Genomic DNA, 20139 nt, shown 5'->3' with positions numbered 1-20139 from the left:
TTCATAAATCAATCTCCTATTTCTCAAACCCGATACTCAGCACCACCTGGCAAAATATCGTTCCGTTTAACCTGTTTCTGTCTGTAATATTAACTTTCGCGCGTAGCATCTTCCACGATTCCATTGGATTCAACTTTGACAACAAAGCCATTCTTAAAAGAAGATGTGTGATTCTGATATTGAATACTTTTGCAGAAATGGAGATGACAGATTTGTGTGGATATGATCAGAGTACAATATAAATGCAAGAAAAGGCTTGAATGAATGAACATCCTCGCCTCTCTTGTTACTTCATTCAATTTCTCCTCATATTGAAACACTGTCTTTTTGTCCTTCGAATTCAAGTCGGACGAGAGTTAATCGAACACTGATCTTCATTTACTTGAAACGTCATTTTTTAGTCATAATAATTGTGATATCTATAATACCACATCTCCCCTAAATCTCCACAGGAACCTATTTAGCTCCCCTCGCACCCTCCCTCTCTCATTCCCCTACTCCCTTCCATCCGCTTCCCATTTCCCAATCATCAAAATCTCCTCCTTCTCCATCCCCTGCATACCCTCTCACTTATACCCACCCCCTCCATACCCATTAAACAAAAATTCACCATTTCCTCCACCCAATCCCGCACTTCTCAAGACTCTCTCCCTTTTCCTTCCTCTCTCATATCTACTTGAAGCGCGACTGAGAAGCGGTTGTTTGCATGTGCGAGAGCGGTAATGAGAGTAGAAAATTATTGTTATGAGGAGGGAAAGAGAGATGAGTATTAGTAGAGGGAGAAGAAAATGAGTGGAAGAGGTGTGTGAGGTTTTTGATTGGGGTTTGGACGGAGAAGGGGGTTTGACGTTGGGAGGGTGGGGACCTGAGGATAGTTAGGTTTCCTGGCCTAAATTTCTAGTAGAGGTATAACTGTTTACCACACGGGAAGCAAGACATGCAAAATCCAACAACTCACCGAAGAATCCCCTCCCAACACCCTCTCCCTTTCGCAACACACTAACTCTCCATCCCACACTACCCACCAATCCCATTTCTTCTCGGCCACTATTCCCCCTCTTATCATCCATACTTGTAGACGTATTAGCACCAAAACTAACACCCACATTCAATACTCCCTCTTCAATTCGCCTATGATACGCATCCCACACCTCTCCAAAAATGTCTCTCTTACACATCATCAATTTCTCCCCCTTCTTCAATTTCTCCGTCAAAATCAATCCTCCGATTTCTCTATCTCTCTCCCGTTCTCGCGTTCCTTCAACCCCCGGTGCACTATGTCCCATCAACACATCTATCAACTCCACTACAAACCCATGATTTCTCGGAGCGCCCATGATACGTGATAAGATTGTTCCTTTTAGCTTCTCGTCTCCTTCTTTATCCTCATTTTTGTTTTTAGAGGAAGATAAAGATAAAGGCTCAACTATAACAAACAACCCAAGCATCAAAAATGGATCCAGAGCACGCAGACAAATCGGATCCATATCCAATACAATACCACCATATTTATAAAGCAGAAGATATTTCATCGCTTCGACGCGTTGGGAATTAGAGGAATAGGATATATATGTTTTGAGAAACGGCGGATAGTGAGTTTTAATAAAGGCGACGGATTTCCGGGAGGTCCAGAGCTGTGTATGGATGTGTCATTAATTGTATGCTCTTAAACCCCAGTAAGAAACAAAAAAATTCTAGAGCTGGAAAAGATCATAGAGGGGATAAATAGAAATATACACACAATATATTTCCATCCACTCTGTTCATTAATTCCCCTACAATACTCTCTCCTCTCTTCCCACTCACGAGGAATTTCTCCATCTCCTCCAAATACTTCCCATCCCTCTTTATCTTCCGCGATATGTATTTTTCCCTTTCCCTTACCGTCCCCATAACTTCCTCCTCCTTTTTGAACTCCCACATTCCCATTCCCGCGCCTCTCAACTCTTCTCGCAAATCCTCCTTCCAGATTATGCCACAGCTGATGAATAATTTTTTCTCCTCCGCTTGCCTTCTCAGACTTCTCTCCATTTTGTCCACCTACTCCCAAAACATCATCTTCGAGTAATTTTTTCAGCGCGGGATATTTTCCTTGGTTTATTTTTGCTCGTAGCTGGATGATGGTTTGCTGGTTGATGGGTTTGCCTTCTTGGGTGATGTATTTTTGTTTTCTAGATGGGGCGTTGGAGTTGGTTATGGATAGGGGGTTCAGACTTAGATTGAAGTTTAGTGAATGAAGATATGTGAAATGTAAGAGGAGGATGAGGGAAAGGAAGAGCAGAAAAAAGAATAGGAGCATGCGGTGGTAGTGGAGAGATATCATTTTTGGGGGTGCTGGAATACATGGAAATTGATTGTTTTTTTCTAGAAGTGCAATCATGACAGAGGATATTTCAAATAATTGTTCGGGTAATGACTAGAAAGATAACAAGAGAAGAAGGAGAAAATTTGATGATTGTAAATGGGAGGAATGTGTAAGGTGTTGTGGAGGGAAAATGAATTCCGCAGCTGGAATGATGGAATTTGAGATTTGCTCTCGCCGGATATCAACTTAGCAATGTGTAGTCAGAATTTGGACCATAAGATTGGATTGCCAATTCCTATTGAGATGAAAGAGATCAAATGATTGAATGACATCAGTAAAATATTTACCCGTGAATAGGAGCGAGTTGCAAAGAATCGTACCCGAAGACTCAGTCAAGTAGTGGAGGAAAAGCAATGATTAAGATACAGGAGTACAATCGTATGTCGTGCTGACTTGAATTGAATGCTATATATACACCAAAATGAATCGCTCACTCGCTGAATCCTTTCGCTTTTTTTTATGAATACATATACAGAAATAATGAGTCCAGATCCATTTAGATCACCCGAACTATAAATCATCAAACATCATCTAAACGGGGTTCTGGTAGGAAAAGTATTTGGTAATCGCAGCAACTTGGTCTGCACTACCAATAGGAACCTCTTCAAATCCATAACCAACTTCCATAGTCACCATGTCGGTTTCTGAGTTCGCACTCCATTGTGGTAAGGTTCCGTTCCCTTTGTAGGAGCCTCCGTTGTTGGGGTTCAAAGTCTTAGCAAAGTTTGCCCAGTATCCGTTCATCTTGAGAGCAATCTCAAAATCAACAGCTTCCCATGGCTTATCAGTTCCGTAGAGATTGTTGAGAACATAGTTGATCTCAGACTCGTGATAAGCGCCTTGAGTTTGTCCTGGAGGGGCATGATCCCAGTAGTATGTCCAGATAGGCGACTTGGACTTAACAGACCAGCGATTGGCAAACGACCAACTGGAGACACGGGAAGTATTGCGACAGTGAGCATTATATGCCATACTTGCTTGAGTGGTGTTTGAGGCTGGATAAAGCTCCAAGAATGTGGATGAAAGGTTGTAAGCACCGTATTGTGCTTCGATTTCAGCTTCGTACTCGGCAACTGTGAGATTGGTACTTGTGGCTGCTCCGGACTCATCTTTGGTGTTTCCAGTGATGTATGGAACATCGTTTGCTGGGCCAGTGGCAAGTGTCTCAATATATTTGGCTGGGATAGCATAACCGTCAAGTACATTACCGAATTTATCGGAGAATGTACCTCCGAAAAGAGACTCTTCGAGATCAGCGAGAGGGAGAGCTCGCATCTCAGCGATGGTGCTAACATTCTTGGAAGCCATGTACTCTAAACCGGATGCGAGAGCATAAGACTGGTTACGATAATTCTCGGCAAGAGTAAGGGCCTCAGGATCGTATGGATCACGCGTTCCTGACTCGGCGATGGCTCTGACAATAAGTCCCTTTGATAATGGACTGTTAACAAAGTGGTAGACAGCAGCTGACCCAGCGGATTGACCCATAACGGTGATATGGCCTGGATCACCACCGAATGCAGCAATGTTGGCATGTACCCATTTCAAAGCGTGGATTTGATCAAGCTGTCCCCAATTTCCGGAACTGTTAGATCCAGTAGCTTTGTACATTTCCTCCGAAAGCTCTGGAGTTGAAAGCCAACCAAGAGCACTGATACGGTAGTTGTAATTGACGAAGACAATCCCTTGAGACGCCATTCCGGCACCGTCAAACAAAGGTTGATCGGCAGCACCACCTGCTGGGAAAGACCAAAAAACAACTGGGAGCTTGGCATCGGTAGAATTGCCGTTGGTCCAGATATTAAGGTTCAAACAATCTTCGCTGACAGTGCCGCCGGTTGTAGATGGATTGCCTGGTCCGCAAATAGGACCCATCTTGTTTGCTTGAAGAGTGGTATTCCAAGGTGTTGCATTCTTTGGAGGTGTCCATCGATTCTCGCCAGAGGTATCAGCACCATATGGAATACCTTTCCAGACGGTGATATCCTCCCAGTTCGAAATGTTACCATTTGGGGAAGAGTTGAAGGCGGGAATACCTTGAACAGGTCCGTAGTTCGTTTGAATTACTTGGTTGTAAAGTTGTGCTGAGGCGCCATGAGCGAGAGCGGCAGCCCCAAGGACTTGAGAAGTAAACTGCTTCATTATGAAAAGAATGTAACTTGGAGAGGAATGAGTGGAGGGAAAACTTCCGGTGAGAACGAAACATGTTTCTTTATATGTTCACTTACAAGAAATCTCAACTGAAGCTATCCACCAACTCTTGCGTACCCCATATATTGTTCGGTCCCGAATGAAGGGTATTGTGCTATTGACTCCTGCTAAATCAAGCTTTGGATCTGCGCATGAGGCGGTGACTAAGCCTCTACACATGGTAGAGGATATTGATAAGGGGCTCATAGATTATTAACATCGTTGAAGATGCGTTTCAAGCTTCGGCATTTGTCGACCGCCACCTCAATGCTCCATATATTCTCAAAGTCCGGAATGACGTTTAGATGCGGCATTGAAGCGGACCACCTGGTTCATCCAACAAAATCAGATTGCAAAAGGATGCCAGTCGTTCGGGGCCTTCCGTGCATTGAATTCCAGAATATACGTCGCACTTGCAAAGAAGGCTCTAATCCAACCATATATCAAAAATACCTGTTTTGCTCAAGCCGGTCAGCGATACAATGATTACACATTGTTCCTGTTAATCCAGCAAGTCCTGTATCTCCATCTTCTCAGACTCAAGTGTTTTGACACAGACATATGGTGATATATGGGTATCATCCAGAATAGGTTCCCATATAGTTCGGAGGTTTCGGACATTTTTCCTCTGGTTTCGGCACTTCTTCCTGGAGCGAAAGAAGTTATGCTTGACCCGAACTAGGCTATTTGCGTCTCTGCAACGCAAAAATAGTGTACGCGTAGACGAACGCGCAACATGTATATTCAATGTTCTTGGCATCCAACCTCTTTCATATCAATGACCGACAAGACCTTCGAGCAACCAGGCAGAACCGAAGCCGAGGTCAAGCAGTCCGGATGCCGTGCATGTTGAGCATGGATTTATCAGGTATCATTTTCACATAAGATAATTGTAATAGAGAATATTTATACTCTGTTAGTGGCTTCGGTACAATCCTTGGTACTTGAGACGAAAACACTTGTTCACTATTAGTTTGAGGACGCATTTTAGTTAGTATATCACGTGAACCTTTTCGAGTACGATTAAGCAATCGCTTGGCGTTCTGACTTGCATTTATAAGACTTGAAGAGAGTAAAATGAGAACTCCTTTCTTATCACCTCCATCCACTCCTTGCCATGAAGGTATGAGAGCGAAATCAACTCACCCAATACGCAAAGAGAATTAGTCTAGTCTGGACTAGCTCTCGAGTCTTAGACACTTTGGACGGTAGAATTTATGTTCCATTTTTACTGAACTCGAGTTCGCGGACACGTTTTAGTATTTCAATGGAATGATCTGATCTTGTCAGCTGTAATGGATCACAGACGTTACCATGTAAGAGAACTTGAGATGGAATTTTTCATACAATATTTCATGTTTCAAAACCATCTGATGATTATACACGCATCCCCATGAATATTCTCGAAACCAATGAACAGGAACATCTGGAATTAAGAACCTAGAAGTTCAATCAATAATTATCGGGTATCTTTGGTGCATAAACCGTAAATCACAGAACCCAAACACCAACCCACATCTTCCTCGATGTCCATTCTCCGTATCTCTGTCCGGCCTTAAATCTACCTTCATATTTTGAAACATTGCTCATCCTCATTCCCTACGCTCCAAATACCCAGTCTTATGAAAAATTACTTTACGCTCTCTTCCTCCAATTCCTCCCTCACAATTTTGTCTTCTGTATCTTCTTCGTCTAAAGTGTGCGAAGTATCTATGGCCATAAGTTCACCATTTTCTCCCCAACCCGAATTACTTCGACTTAACCTTCCTGTAGAGCCTGTAAGATCGCGCGGACTAGCTAGTGGGCTTCCTGGAGCAGCCATGCCACCGATACTTCCAGAGATGCTGTCTGTCCGGCCATGACCTAATAACCCACTTTTCACACTTCCACCATCATTTGCCAAAGATTGTTTGTTGGCGTAATAACTATTCCTTTCACTTGGTAAAGCTGGAGCCACGCCAGTTGAAGAGTATATGCTAGCTCTCTCATTTGCGATAGGGCGTGGTTGATATAGACCAGTTGGCGATGTGATTGTAGAACCGTCAATTGTAGCACTCAAAACACTCAAGGGTAGACTTTCACGACTGCCACCAAATACCGAAGATGGCGCCAAAGCACGAACAGATGCGTCAGTGTCCATAGATCGCCTTCGTCTGCGTTTAGAAGATGAGGCTAGAGTCAAGATAGATGCGTTATCTGTGAGGAGATTGTTCGCTGTAGCTGTATTGTATGTTGCAGGGTGACCTCCACTACCTTGTGGGGCCAAATGTGCGGGTAAGGCTGTGGCTGGTGGGGAGGTAGGAAATTGATGTGTGAATTGAATACCTTGTGTGTTATTCGAGGCATGATTGTGCGAAACAGTAGTGCCAGGAGCTCCAGCAGAATGAATCGTCGTAAGAGTTGTAGTCAAAGATCTAACAGATGGGGCTGGGGAGGAAAATGTGCTATCAGCACCTCTACCAGTGCTGACCCCGCATCCAATTGTACCGTTTGTAGCCTCACCTGAAGATGGCGCGTGGGATGCTGCAATGTCTGATCTTGCAACATCGTGTTCCTCGCCCATTGTAGGAGCTACTGACTTATTTCCAATTGTTGGCGGTGGATGTCCATCCTCAGAATATTGAGTCGATCTTCGACTTCTTTCCAACGATGACGTGCTGACCGAGTTACCGGTTGGTACAGTCGAAAATGACAAATGTCGATCGCGAGAGGCAGGCGCTGCCGCAGTACCATTTATGCGACCGGATTCTGGATATGGGTTGTTATTCTTCGAAGGAGATTGTTTCTTTAAGCTCCCCTTTGATTGTTGACCATTTCGTTTCGCATTAGTGGTTTGGTTGGAATTTGCAGTTGAAGAGCCGCTTTTGAAATTAGTGAACTTTTTCATCCATGTTGTAAATGGTCTGCGACGTCCTCCTACTTGTTCAGAACGGTCTGGCATATTAGTTAGTTGATGACAACTTAAATATAAGAGTGAGACAAAGGTGAGAGAATATCTAATGCACGATCGACTGGAAGTATGCTCGTGATGAATGAATTATGAGGTTGGGAATGGAAATGGAACTGTAATGTGGCTCATACCATGTTGTTGTGAGTTTGGAGGAGATTGTTGTTGCTGTGCTAACTCCGTGGCCGCCATTGTGCGAAACTCAAGTGACTGGCTTGGCTCGGAGCGGTGTTATGCGGAGAGGATACAGAAAGCGTTGAAAGGATACGAAGGTTGGGAATTGAAGGATGGATGGGTGATATTTGATTGTAGATCTCAAATGGCTGGATTATCGTGGTTTGATGTGTTATCTCGGTATTTCCCTTTGCTTTCTTTGCTTCGCCTTGCCTTTTTCCTTAGGCAGATAAGCAAGACAGAAGAAAGAAGGAGTAAAAGTAATCAGACACCAAAATTCTCTCTCAAGTAAGACAAATGGGACTGCAGATGTAAACTGATATCTTTATCTTTGACACAATGATAAGAAGAAAAGAAGAAGTTCAGACGACGATGATAAATTGGGTTGAATGGAAATTCGCTGGTTCAATCTAATGACCATCACTCTAACCAAGGTCTCTCCTCTCTAGTGCCAAAAACCCTTGGTGCTTGTTTGATCGATCAATCAGCTCAGCCAATCAATCGATTCATTTAGGTATTACATAAGCTGCAGCTTACCCTTCGGGTGATTCACATCTAAACCTCCGACCGTCATAAATGCTACTGCGTGTACTAAGGTTAGCTAGTCTAGCTCAGGCTTAGTGTGACATCAAGACCTAATCATGTGATGTGCAATCGGAGTGCGAGACTGCCTCGAGACTGCTTAACATTGATTTGTCATCTACCCGAATAGTTTACCAGGTTCGGATGCTTCAACATCGAAAGTTGAAAGGTTTCTCACTTATATTTCACTGGGATATATCTAAACAACGGTGGTTGCGATAACCCCCATATATGTAAGGTTTCCAACGAGGATGACTTTTTTCCCCTACGATGGATTTGTCCTCACATACTAATCATTCACATGATTTTGATAGATGGCTCTTGCTCACTCTGCTCTTTCCTACAGAGCAATATGATTTCAACCCCATGAATCCTGTGTGCTATCTGATCTGTTTATCTGTCCATACTCACATTCAATGACCTGCTCATTGCTTTCATTATGTCTATACAACCATTGCCTTCAGATGTAATAGCACAAATAAAATCCTCTTCAACTATTACCACTCTTAATGGTGTCATCTTTGAGCTTGTCAAGAATTGTTTGGATGCTTCTTGCTCTAGGATTGAGATTGATGTAGACTATAGCCGTGGAAGTTGTATAGTAGAGGACAATGGGCTTGGTATATTACCATCAGAATTTGGGGAAAATGGAGGGTTGGGAAAGCTCTATCGTATGTTATCACATATCTTCTGATGCATCCAGAAATATAACTTACCTATGCCAGATTCTTCGAAGCTAAATGTCTCGAATCCAACTCATGGGGGCCATGGAACGTTTATTGCCTCGTTATCTGCTTTGTCCTTACTCTCAATTACTTCGCATCATCATCTGCACCACTCGCACAATTCAATACATATGCATAGATCCGATATTGTATCACGTCAAATCCCAGCCCCGGATCAACATCATCTTGCTTTTTTTGAACACGGTACACGCGTTACTGTCCGGAATCTGTTCGGCAACATGCCAGTACGCGTAAAACAGAGAGCCATCGCTTCTGGAAACCGGCAGGTTACCGCTCAGATGTGGGATGCTTTACGTAGAGACATTGTCTCACTCTTGCTAGCATGGCCGAAAGATATTTCGGTGTCTATAAAAGAAACTGGTATTGACCAGAAAATTACCATCCGAAGGTCTCTGGCAACATCTGAATGGCGCCCAGTTGGAACTGTTGATCTGTTCAATACTTGTAGTATACTCTCCAAAGCCTCATATATCGCAATTGATGAAAAGCCATCTTGGATACCAGTGAGTGGCTCTACGTCAAGCTTGATTGTCAATGGCGCGATTTCTTTGATCCCAAATGCAACCAAGCACATTCAGTTTCTAGCATTTGGGATAGAACCTCTGATTTCTCAAGACAGCTGTCATTTCATCTATGAAGAAATCAATCGTTGGTTTCTCAATTCCTCGTTTGGAAATCAAGAGGAGGCAAATGAAATTGATGAAACCGAATTGAAAAGGAGATCTAAGGACAGAAGGTTTAAGGGCGATGGGTACACCAACAAAGAGCTCAAAGCAGGGAAGAAGAATGTTGATCGATGGCCAATGTTTTACATCAATGTTCACCAAGCCGATCCATTGAAGCATGCAAGATTGAAAGTTGACGACGTGTTAGATGAGAAGCGGAATACTCTTGACAAGATTTTGGAATTGTTGCAAGCGATTGTATTAGAATTTCTAACCAGGAATCATTTCCGGCCAAAACTGGCACGCGGGGATCGCACTAAGAGATCAGAATTAGCCACTTCATCAACGAATTCGGAGATTTTGGAGCAAAGTGGATCAACTGAGACTAATCAATCTTGTCAAGATGTGAACACTTTCTCAACTACGCCGGAGTCTTCTCCTGATGCCGATGAGAATTACAGCCAAAAAAGAGTAAGAATAGATACGCTGGGAACGAAAGTAAAGCTTCCTTCTTTTCGTCGGTCGCATTCCGCATCTGCTTCCCTTTTTGGGTCTTGGTCAAAAATCAAAACAGGGATTGGACAACCACATAGAAAGTTTACAGATATGCCAGAAAATTCTAGTACACCAGTAAAAGTTAGCTCGAAGGTGGATGTGCGAGCAGAGACACCTTTGATTTCCAAATCAGGCCACTTGACTCGATGTCCTTTCGAAGAAAGTCAAGCTCCAATTTCCAAAGCAACACCGCTCACTGATAACGTGCAAGAATCAGATGGCAGTGGAGATGAACTGGCTGTATGGGTCAATCCTGTAAATAAGGTCAAATCTCTAGTGAACAGGCGAACGGGTCTTGTCGTATCTGAAAAGAAAGAGGACAGAACGAACAGGAAACAATTTATCTCTAATTCGTCTTCTCGCTTTACTGTGGTCAAAAAGCCTCTTACAGGCAACAAGCAGCCCATTCCATGGATCGATGACATTTTGAATAGGTGGGAGAATCCAGTGTTCGCTCCTGCTCAACCTTCAATTCCTCAGGTATTGATGGATGGGCTAGATCTGGAGACACAAGAAATTATACATGGCCGTCATCAAGACTGTTCACAAGCTCAAATCGAGAAGGCATTTAAAGAAACTTCAACAGGACTCCCTGGGCGCATCTCAAAAGAAGCTTTACGAGATGCAGAGATCATCTCACAAGTAGATAAAAAGTTTATTCTAGCCAATCTCCAAAGAAATTCTACAGCTGAAGAAGACTCGAGTTCTCTTCTTGTGATTATCGATCAGCACGCAGCGGACGAACGAATTCGAATAGAAACTCTTTTATCTGATTTTCTTGCATCGCCCATAGTCTCAACTGTTCCAGTCCCAGCATCAGTATTCACTACTCCACTTGAGAAATCCCTTAACTTTGATATCTCAACAAAAGAATCTCAGCTTTTCCATACCTACATGAATCACTTTTTTTATTGGGGAATCATTTATTCAGTTTCGCCGACGGGTGCCACTATCACCGTCCAATATCTTCCACCCTTGTTAACTGCCAGACTTGTCGCAAATCCAAGCCTACTCCTTCACATTCTCCGTACAGAGCTTTATTCGTATCACGAGAATCCAACGTCGCATCCTAGCGTCACTTCAGCATCCACTTGGATTGAGAGGATAGCTCACATCCCAAAGAGCATCTTGGAGCTATTGAATAGTAGAGCTTGTAGGACTGCAATTATGTTTAATGATGAACTTGGTGTTGATGAGTGTAGAGAGTTGATCAGAAGGTTGGCAAACTGCAAGTTTCCTTTCATGTGTGCACACGGGCGGGTGAGCATGGTACCTCTTGGGGAGCTTGAGATAATGGCAAAAATGAGAGGAGGTGGTGATTGCTCACATTCAGTACGGTTAGATCAGGGAAACAAAACTGCGGGTAGTGACGGGGCATTTGGTACTGAATGGAGAAAATGGATGAGCCAGCGAAGAAAGAACTAGTGAGTAAGAACAAGCTCACTTTGATTAAACCGAAACAGTGAATCTCGAACGTCTTATTATAATGATCGGGCATGGTTCATCCGAACTAGAAAATGCACGCTAAGCTTTTCGAACTTACCTAGAAGCTTGAGAACGTCAAGTGCTCGTTGATACAACAACAATCGCATCACAATTATAATCAAAACTGCGAATGCGAATACAGCATCACTGCGAATTCCAGTGCAACAAAATGGAAAATCAGGAGCATCCTTTCCTTTTCGAGGACGGTGACATGCGAGTCAAAGCCAAACATGGTGAACGAATAATCACTTTCAAATTATCCTCTCATGCGCTGTGCTTCGCCAGCCCAGTTTGGAAGAAGTTCGTGTTTCCTCCATTTCCTCTTCTATCCTCAATTCGAAATGAAGAAGAGCCAAACTCGAAAAAAGCTTGCGCGGTTCCCGAAGAGCCATTTCCCGACACCGAGTTGGATTTCACCGAAGACAATCCGGAAGCTTTGTTAATTCTTCTGCAGATTGCGCATCTGAAATTTTCGGATATCCCTTCACAGTTACCGTACGAAGTTCTTTACCACATTGCCACCCTTTGTGATCAATACGATTGTAGAAGATTGGTAAAACCTTGGATTCAGGGTTGGTTGGAAGACGAGGCAAATGAGGCGTATCTACCACGCCAAGAAGGATGGTTATGGATTGCTTACTACTTTGGGAAGAAGGAAATCTTCTACCAATTGATGAAAATTCTGGCACTGCGACTGACCGTCGACAATGATGGGAAATGCATGCTAATGGATGAGCCATTTTACCGCCAACATTGCACTCTCGAAACTTCACTCTGCTCTCTGGGTCTGGATGCGAGTCCATTACCTCCTGAAATCACAGGTTAGCCTCATGCCCATATTAATTTTCGTCGCTCTAACAGCTCGTAGATACAATCGTTAACTTGCGTAAGGATTTGAATTCTTTCCTGTTAACTTCTACGACAAATAACCTGAGGGAGCTTTTTACCGGCAATGTGCTGAGCCCATGCAAAGAGTTATGCTCGTTGGCCATGTATGGACTTCTGAGCAAATATCTGAGCGAATGCAAGCTGTGGCCTCTACCAAGAACAGAAAACTACAAATTGACACCTTTTCAGTTGTATACATCGATAATCCGCGTTTTATGTAAGATTTCTAGTGCCCACAAACCCATGGCACAGCTCCATATAGGCAGCTGTTCATTCACGGGTGCTTGGAAACTGGAACTGGAGCTTGAAGCAAAAACCGGAATATGCAAATGCGATGCGCATTGGGATGAGGGAGAAACTGACGGAAGCAGATTTCAAGAATTTATGGATCACGCGGTCGAAGAGCCTAGAAACTTTGAATGTCCTAACAATTCTCTGGGGGAAGTTCAGGATAGATTCATCAAGGAAATCTTGGAGCTGCGCCCGATGGAACCATGAAGATGATCCGTTGCGGTCTAGTTTATTTAAATTGCCTCGCTTTGCATTTCATACCCGCGACCGGTAGTCAAAACACTGGTTATGTTACTCCTCTCATCCACTGAGTGGTTGGCTGGTTAGTTCGTTCCCAACTTCGTAGTAATGGCTTCCACGAATTTCGAAATGCATGTGGTAGCGTGTTCCGGCTAGAGTAACGCGGAAGAACGATTCCATACGAATGATTGCGTGCTAGAAAACTCATATTACGGTTCTAACATATAAGGGTATGAGGAAACTCGAATCGAGGATATAGCCGGATCATGAGGTTTAGTCTACTTTCTGATACATCAATGATATTCATATACTTCAACTTCAAAAAGTTTTGCGATTTTTTATACATGATCGGGGGTTCCCTGTGAGTTGCACTTTTCACTTCATAATACCGCAATATAAGCTTACTTCACCCCCAAAGAAATGATTTCACTCGACTTTGCTTTCTATTCTCGTGCATCTTTAGCATTCCGCTACTCTCTTCTGACCAGTCCGTGATATTTCAATCCCCCCTTCAGGAAAGTAATCGGAACCAACAGCAACCCATTCACTTTGAACAGTTCAACAATCTCAACTCTATTCCCTGGCCCAAAAAATAAAATCATCATATCATCCAAATCAAACCAGCCCCTGACCATAATTCCTTATCAAAAAAACTCCATCGTTTCACATAAACCAAACCCACACTTTGTAATCATAGCTTTACATGATATACCACACTACAGGGAACCTCCCTCCACCTACACATCCCACGCCCCCACCAAGCGAGAGATCGCTACATGGTTCTTCGTTTACGGTTCATCTTAACGTTATGCATTTTCTTGCATTTTCTCTTGCATTCTCTTGCATTTTCTTATCTCCAACATGTGGGTGGAGTGATGATTTTTGATTTTTGCTGTACGATTTCCGATTCATTGGTTGTGGGGGTGGTTTTTGGGGGGGTCTGTTTGGGTTCTTTGGGGTCTAGATCTTGGGATGATATGGGATGGATGGGATGGGATGGATGGGATGAATTTAAATCGTGTATCTACGTACATGTGTAAGGTGTATGTAAACCATGCTATATTGTATGTACCTATGTACCTATGTGCAAATGCTATCTACCTATGTACGATGTATACAGCGAGGAACATATCCACCATCCTATCTGTAACTATGCAAACCCGAAGAAACCATGATAAATTATTTAGTCTCAGACTAAATCCTCATCATCGTCATCATCATCATACTTATTCAATTAAACTAACTGTATCTGAAAGGAAGTTCGCTCCAAAAATGATGTATTTTCCAGCCCGTAACCCCAAACGCCAAGTGAGATGAATAGATAGATAAATAAGTAATACAAATGCAAAGTGGTATCTGTTGTCCCGCCGCTAAAAGAAAAAGAAATTCAAAACCACGCTTTGCTTCCGTCCACAGCAATAAATGCGCAAGTTTCCGATGGGAAATTGCTCCAGTAATAAGAGGCGTTTGAGGAATGGGTACATCATTATATTCTCCCTATCGTATTTTCATAACCTGCCTTTCAATCCACATCACGAGTCATCATCTTCATTCCATTCCATCCCATCCCTAATCCAAAGCCGTGATCGCAGCTCCTACAAGCGTGTCCAGCGCGCTTCCATCACTCTGCACACTATATACCGGTTTGGTGGCGCCACTCCACACCAATCCGAGCATATTGTCACTACTAGTATCCTTGCGAATAATGCTCTCTGCATTGAGCGCTAGGAAGGCTCGATACTTGGCGAGAACATCTGCGTCCATTCCGGTAGCTCTGTTGACCATGAATGAGAGATTGCGTGTGAAGACACCTTTAAATTGCTGTTCGTCTCCATTACAGGCATTAGGCTCGCAAGCTTTTTCCTGCAGGATTCCTGCAGAGGTAGTCATGTTTGCGATGACTGAGTTGGCGATTTGGACCGCGAGGGCAGTGTAGGAATGACTTCTTGTGCTCCAGGTGAGTTCAGTGAGACCGGATAGGATGATCCCTTGATTGTAAGTGAACACGATCTTTCCGTTGTTTTTGCATGTGGACATGGAGATGCCGTCGTTGAAAAGATGAGTAGAGGGATTCATGGATGTAGTGGTGTTGGTGATAAGGAAGTCGTAAGCAATCAGAGCTTGGGAATAGTAGTAACCTTGACCTTGAGAATTCTTCTTGGCGGGGAGGCGGTTGGCGAGTTTGGCGGAGGCGGTAAGGTAGAGTTCGTTCTCTACACTGTTGACACCGGCGTGGTTCTTGTCCCACCTGATTGATTGTTAGTATATTTGTTCAAGTTTTGTAAGGCTGTTTGCAAAAGGGTACACATGATGAGTTGCAAGGAGATTATGTCGTAATTTGTGTGAGGAGAGATTGGTAGTCATTTGACCGAGAGTGAATGGAAAGGAACATACCATAAGCCACCACAAGGAGTATTACCATAAACACTCTTGGGATCTTCGTAGATTGCAGCCGCAGTATTAAGATAGGTAACATTTCCAGTTGCATCGTAAACCTGAATCCAAGCCAATACCCACCAGAGTTCATCATCATAATAATCATTAAGAAATCCTTTCGCATACGCGGGGGCATGCGTCAAGATTGTCGCAAAAACATCAGGCATCCATGTAGCTGTGGTTGGGTATCTTCCATAGTAGTTCGCCATCATAGTAAGGACATTGGCGGAAGGCCACCACTGTGGGGAGAACTTTCCGCCGTTGTCATAGGAGCCCCATAGTCCGGAGGGAGCGTTCCAGTAGGTTTTCTGGAGAGCGTTGATAGCTGATGAAGCGTAGTTTTGAAAGTCCCCGCGGGTCAAATCTGTTGCACGCTTCGCTAACAAAGAGGGGTCGAAATCTCGCTGAATCTTTGTTGGGATAGCTTCGACTACAGAAGAAGTGAGGGCAGCTATGGATAGCGAAGCCAAAATATGGCGCAGAGAGATATGCATGTTGTCTGGTAGTACTTTGTCTGTGGAAGAGCTTTCGTGCGTTGTTCTTAAGCAGGTTTCAGGACGTTATGAATCAATTAAAATTCGATGATTCACACTACTTTCCTTTTCTATGAATGGGCGCGTGATAGTATAAAGTTTGATGTAAATGACTTCCTGATTTCTTCAATATGCCTCGTGCCAAGTCTGAAGCCAATAAAGTCGCGCTACTAATTTGTGAAAGAGATGAAGGAGCAACAGGATTGGACGTTCCTATAGACCATTATGGAAAGCCGAGGAGCGGGAATCGGCAGACTTTATATTCACGCCCATAACGGCCGGCGGACCTCCCAAGTAAGCCAAGGCCCAGAATTCTATGGCATTGCTGAAAATCGGTCGGGAAATTGGTTTCTCGATTTCATTAACAGGAAGGCTACAATTCTTTCGAGGTCGAATGGTGGACTATGTGGCTCGAGCGTTTGTGGTTCTAAAATTGGATCTCTTCGGGGATTTTATTCCAACAAGTCAGGGGTTTAAACGGCCCACTACCATATACCTACAAGGTGATCCCACACTGGTGAAGATCATTTGTAAAGCAGTTGAGCCTTGCTCCAGAGTTTTGGTGTCTCATCTGCATATAATTGGATGACGTGAGATCGTGTGTTCGCAGAATGGATCCTTTGATTTACATTGGATGAGCTCATAGGAAAATCTCAAAGCAAATCTCGGGAGGGGTTGGAAGACAAGAAAATCGCAATTCTGGAGCATTGCTAACATGCCTTTAGGTTAGATGGTCTACAGACGATCTGAAAGTCCCAATAATGTTTGCGGTATGATAACATCGACACCCAAAAATCAATAAATGACATGGTCCTATAGCAGGTCAATATCGGCTACCATCAAATTCTATGGCTTGGCCGGCGCGAAGACCTTAGATGAGCTCATCCAAGTATCGAACCGATCGTTCGTGCTTACAAGAGCGCACCTTCTCCGATTGGTACGCGGTAGGTGAAAGAGCCTAGCCCCTTATTCTATAACTGTCTCTTATACTGATTGGTCAATGTGCTTATCCCACTTTTCTGCATTCGGCTAGTACAATAGCTGAATAGATTTTGATCACAGTTTTTCGTGATTCCAGCATTGGTACCAAGTGGGAGGATAGAAGAAAAACGCCTGACCTTGTCAGATCTATGCCACGAAGCGAATTTGTACGGAATTGTGACATTTCTGGACTTGAGGGCTTGTTCAATTTCCCGAAAGGAGCTTAATATGTCTTCTTTCGTTTCATAGCATTGATCAGTAGCTTGAAGAAAGCGGCTGAGCAGTTTCAAGTCCTCAATTCAGATGAACAGCCGTTGCGTTTAGATACATGTATAATTTCAATTTCTCGTGAGAGGATTCTGGCCAAGATAGTTCGTAGTTCTCGTATGAATGATTCCTCTGTCAGTATGTTGATTCGTTTCGAAAGAGTATGAGAGCGTCAATATTGATTGACGTTGATTTCTTCATCTCGAAATTTGATGGGTACGCGCGATGGTGGATGCTCTGATTTGTCAGCTGGCATGCCGTTTCAAAATAGCCATGGCATCATACGAAATTATTAAAGCAGCCATGAAAACTTCTTTGCGACCAATCACACGCAATATTCATCTTATCAAATCTAATTCTCACCGATACCAAATTTGGCAGCAGGAATAAACGACGAGGTAAGTTTAACATCAGCAAAAACGCCACCACATAGCTGGGCGCAATCTTATTAAGTTAATTTTTGTCTCAAACCAGATCTTTAAGGTTAAATCAACGTTGAAGCGGGCCATGTAACCCCAGGTTTAACGTGATGGCAATATCGAGGGAAAATGTTACCGGCGTTTAATGGGAAAGCTGCTCACAAGTTGCATTAAAGGGTACGCTTATGAATTGACAAGGTATTTTACGCAAAATGGTGTGGGTTGCACTTCCTTTTGAATCTAGCGGTCTTCTCAGAATCTCAAATCGGTGCACCAAAGGAGTGGTGTAATCTTAAATCCATGACATTCTCAAGTTCGTTCCGATGTTTCCGTTGAAGGAAGACAACTTCTCAGTATCGTTACTCTCAACACAAACTAGATTGCTAAGTCTTCTTAATTGAAGAATGGGGTATTCACGGCTCGATCCTGTGCAGCAAGTGTGCGTTGCTGTTCTGCAATACTGGAATACATTTCTTGAAACAATGGCGAGCACATGACTGGGGGTCGCTCACCATGTCCTCCCCTGCATGGTGAAATCGTCTCCGAGTAGCTTACAATTGAAAAAGAGTCTGAGGGACGTATCGAATCATGTCCGCTGGAGTTCACATCTCCTTCCCATGCACATCACGAGCATGAAGCTCGACCTCAGGTCCCTTCTCCATGGCTCGAGGTTGACAGTTCTTTACCCTTTCCAGTTTGTCCCTTAGTATTTTACTTCTTCAGAATTTTAGGAGTTGAAGCTTTCATTGCGCTGGTCTGGGAAAGAGTAAGAGCCAGAGCACAGACCAAATGGAATTCGGAGAGAACAAAGTGAAAGATTGAAACACTTGTTCGATTTCACTAATGTATATCTATAAATCTAACACGCCAAAAATGATAGATCTACATTTCCAAACTTCGCTTGGTGGCTCTCGTCACACTCCTGCAATATGCATACCTCACTCGGTCCTCCTCCAGTCCCACCAACCCCTCAATCGTCGTTCCTCTCGGACTACTGAACTGTTCTCTAATCTCATCACCCGTCATTCCTTTCGACTTCTCTTTTTGCCTACCATTCGCCTTCCCATCTTTTTTTCCATCATCCCCACTACTCTCTTCTCCCTTGCCCTCCAAAAGCCCGATCAAGCCCTTTAAACTCCTCACCAAGATATCTCTTCCCTCACTCCTCTTAATGCCCTCCTTCACACCCCCATCTAGTATCCCGTCAAGCGCCACTGTTAAAAACGCCATGCTTGTGGCCGCCATTACACTGGCCGCATCATATTGCCCAGGCCCCACTTCCACTATCGATCCTATACATCTAAAAATGTAGCGAACAATAGATTTATTTTGTTGCGAAAGAACCATCGAAGGAGATATCTCCACTACGGTATTTGATTCTCCGAAACTGGCTGCTAGACTCGGCATCGCGCGGACAATAGCAATTTCTTTTCCCTTGCCTTTTCCAATTGAAGATTCTGAGATTCCGATCGCAGCAGTCATTCTTTCCACCGGTGTCCCTACTGCTACACTAATCACTAGTTTTCCTCCCAACGCTTCTTTTACTCCTTGCATTGAGAGTACCCCCTCGATTGTATATGGCTTACACGCTAGTAGAACAATATCTGCCTTTTGCATAGCTTGAAGTACCCCGTCATTCCCAACAAGGATATGAACACGTGATTCGCTTGAATGGAATTGTTTGCGCAATCGTATCACGGAAGCCATTGTGTTGACTGTAGCAATAAATGTATTTATATTGGAATCTGTAGCAGCGCCTTTGGACTTTGCGTTGAGAATACCAGTGAGAATTGAAGTGCCCATTGTTCCTAAGGAAGCATGTCAGGTGACTTATCAAGGGGCTGATGAGTTGTGCTCTGTGCATCCTCCCACAAGAGTACAGACAGATGAGCAGAATAGAAGGGGTACTTACCACAACCAATAATCGCAAGCGTAAGTCCTCCATTCTCTTTATCTTTGTTAGACATCGTGAGATCTGGGGAGGTAGGAGAGGAGGCCATGATTGCAATATCTTGACGTGTTTGTGGGTGATATTCGAGATATATATATAATCCGTCTTCACGTCAATTTGTCTCCTCTTTAGATAGATACTCTTGAGAAACTTCGACGAATCCGCAATTACGAAGGTCACCAATTTCGAACTTCCTCCTTTCTTTGCAAATTAAATTGCTCCCTGGGGCCTGTGTTTTGAGAAGGAGGGGTTGAGGCAAGGTTTACGGCCGCAATCCAACGGCGCTAATCCTATATAGGTGTCCTGCTTATGTTCATGTGAGGCTTTTCATTCGCGGAATAATGAATGGTGATTGATCCATAATTTTCCTGTATTGTGGATTATTAGGCAACTTAGTGACACAACAGTGTTGGAAGATGCTTAT

The 20139-nt window shown here is 43.5% G+C and overlaps 7 protein-coding genes across 7 annotated transcripts; 2 read left to right on the top strand and 5 right to left on the bottom strand.

Moving 5' to 3' along the window:
* Positions 1 to 566: 566 nt before the first annotated feature.
* EAE97_009311 (uncharacterized protein) lies at positions 567 to 2323 on the bottom strand (the record flags this gene model as incomplete). The annotated part of the gene is made up of 3 exons (XM_038879826.1): positions 567 to 865; positions 914 to 1634; positions 1742 to 2323. 3 exons carry the CDS (start codon positions 2321 to 2323, stop codon positions 567 to 569), a joined length of 1602 nt encoding a protein of 533 aa, XP_038729382.1.
* A 573-nt stretch (positions 2324 to 2896) lies between these two features.
* Positions 2897 to 4507, bottom strand: EAE97_009310 (uncharacterized protein; the record flags this gene model as incomplete). Its single annotated transcript, XM_038879825.1, has 1 exon — positions 2897 to 4507. The coding sequence occupies one exon, from the start codon at positions 4505 to 4507 to the stop codon at positions 2897 to 2899; it is 1611 nt and encodes a 536-aa protein (XP_038729381.1).
* Positions 4508 to 6185: 1678 nt separating this feature from the next.
* EAE97_009309 (uncharacterized protein) lies at positions 6186 to 7694 on the bottom strand (the record flags this gene model as incomplete). The annotated part of the gene is made up of 2 exons (XM_038879824.1): positions 6186 to 7489; positions 7637 to 7694. 2 exons carry the CDS (start codon positions 7692 to 7694, stop codon positions 6186 to 6188), a joined length of 1362 nt encoding a protein of 453 aa, XP_038729380.1.
* A 1003-nt stretch (positions 7695 to 8697) lies between these two features.
* EAE97_009308 (uncharacterized protein) lies at positions 8698 to 11649 on the top strand (the record flags this gene model as incomplete). Its single annotated transcript, XM_038879823.1, has 2 exons — positions 8698 to 8929; positions 8984 to 11649. The coding sequence occupies 2 exons, from the start codon at positions 8698 to 8700 to the stop codon at positions 11647 to 11649; spliced, it is 2898 nt and encodes a 965-aa protein (XP_038729379.1).
* Positions 11650 to 11878: 229 nt separating this feature from the next.
* On the top strand, positions 11879 to 13095 carry EAE97_009307 (uncharacterized protein; the record flags this gene model as incomplete). Its single annotated transcript, XM_038879822.1, has 2 exons — positions 11879 to 12530; positions 12578 to 13095. The coding sequence occupies 2 exons, from the start codon at positions 11879 to 11881 to the stop codon at positions 13093 to 13095; spliced, it is 1170 nt and encodes a 389-aa protein (XP_038729378.1).
* Positions 13096 to 14697: 1602 nt separating this feature from the next.
* On the bottom strand, positions 14698 to 16058 carry EAE97_009306 (uncharacterized protein; the record flags this gene model as incomplete). Its single annotated transcript, XM_038879821.1, has 2 exons — positions 14698 to 15376; positions 15523 to 16058. 2 exons carry the CDS (start codon positions 16056 to 16058, stop codon positions 14698 to 14700), a joined length of 1215 nt encoding a protein of 404 aa, XP_038729377.1.
* Positions 16059 to 18646: 2588 nt separating this feature from the next.
* Positions 18647 to 19764, bottom strand: EAE97_009305 (uncharacterized protein; the record flags this gene model as incomplete). Its single annotated transcript, XM_038879820.1, has 2 exons — positions 18647 to 19572; positions 19677 to 19764. The coding sequence occupies 2 exons, from the start codon at positions 19762 to 19764 to the stop codon at positions 18647 to 18649; spliced, it is 1014 nt and encodes a 337-aa protein (XP_038729376.1).
* Positions 19765 to 20139: the final 375 nt, after the last annotated feature.

This window comes from Botrytis byssoidea, assembly GCF_014898295.1.
Source record: "Botrytis byssoidea strain MUCL 94 chromosome Unknown BBYS_021, whole genome shotgun sequence".
Classification (NCBI taxonomy): Eukaryota; Fungi; Ascomycota; class Leotiomycetes; order Helotiales; family Sclerotiniaceae; genus Botrytis; species Botrytis byssoidea.
The sequence above is the reverse complement of the archived record's forward strand: the minus strand, read 5'-3'. Positions and strand labels throughout refer to the sequence as shown.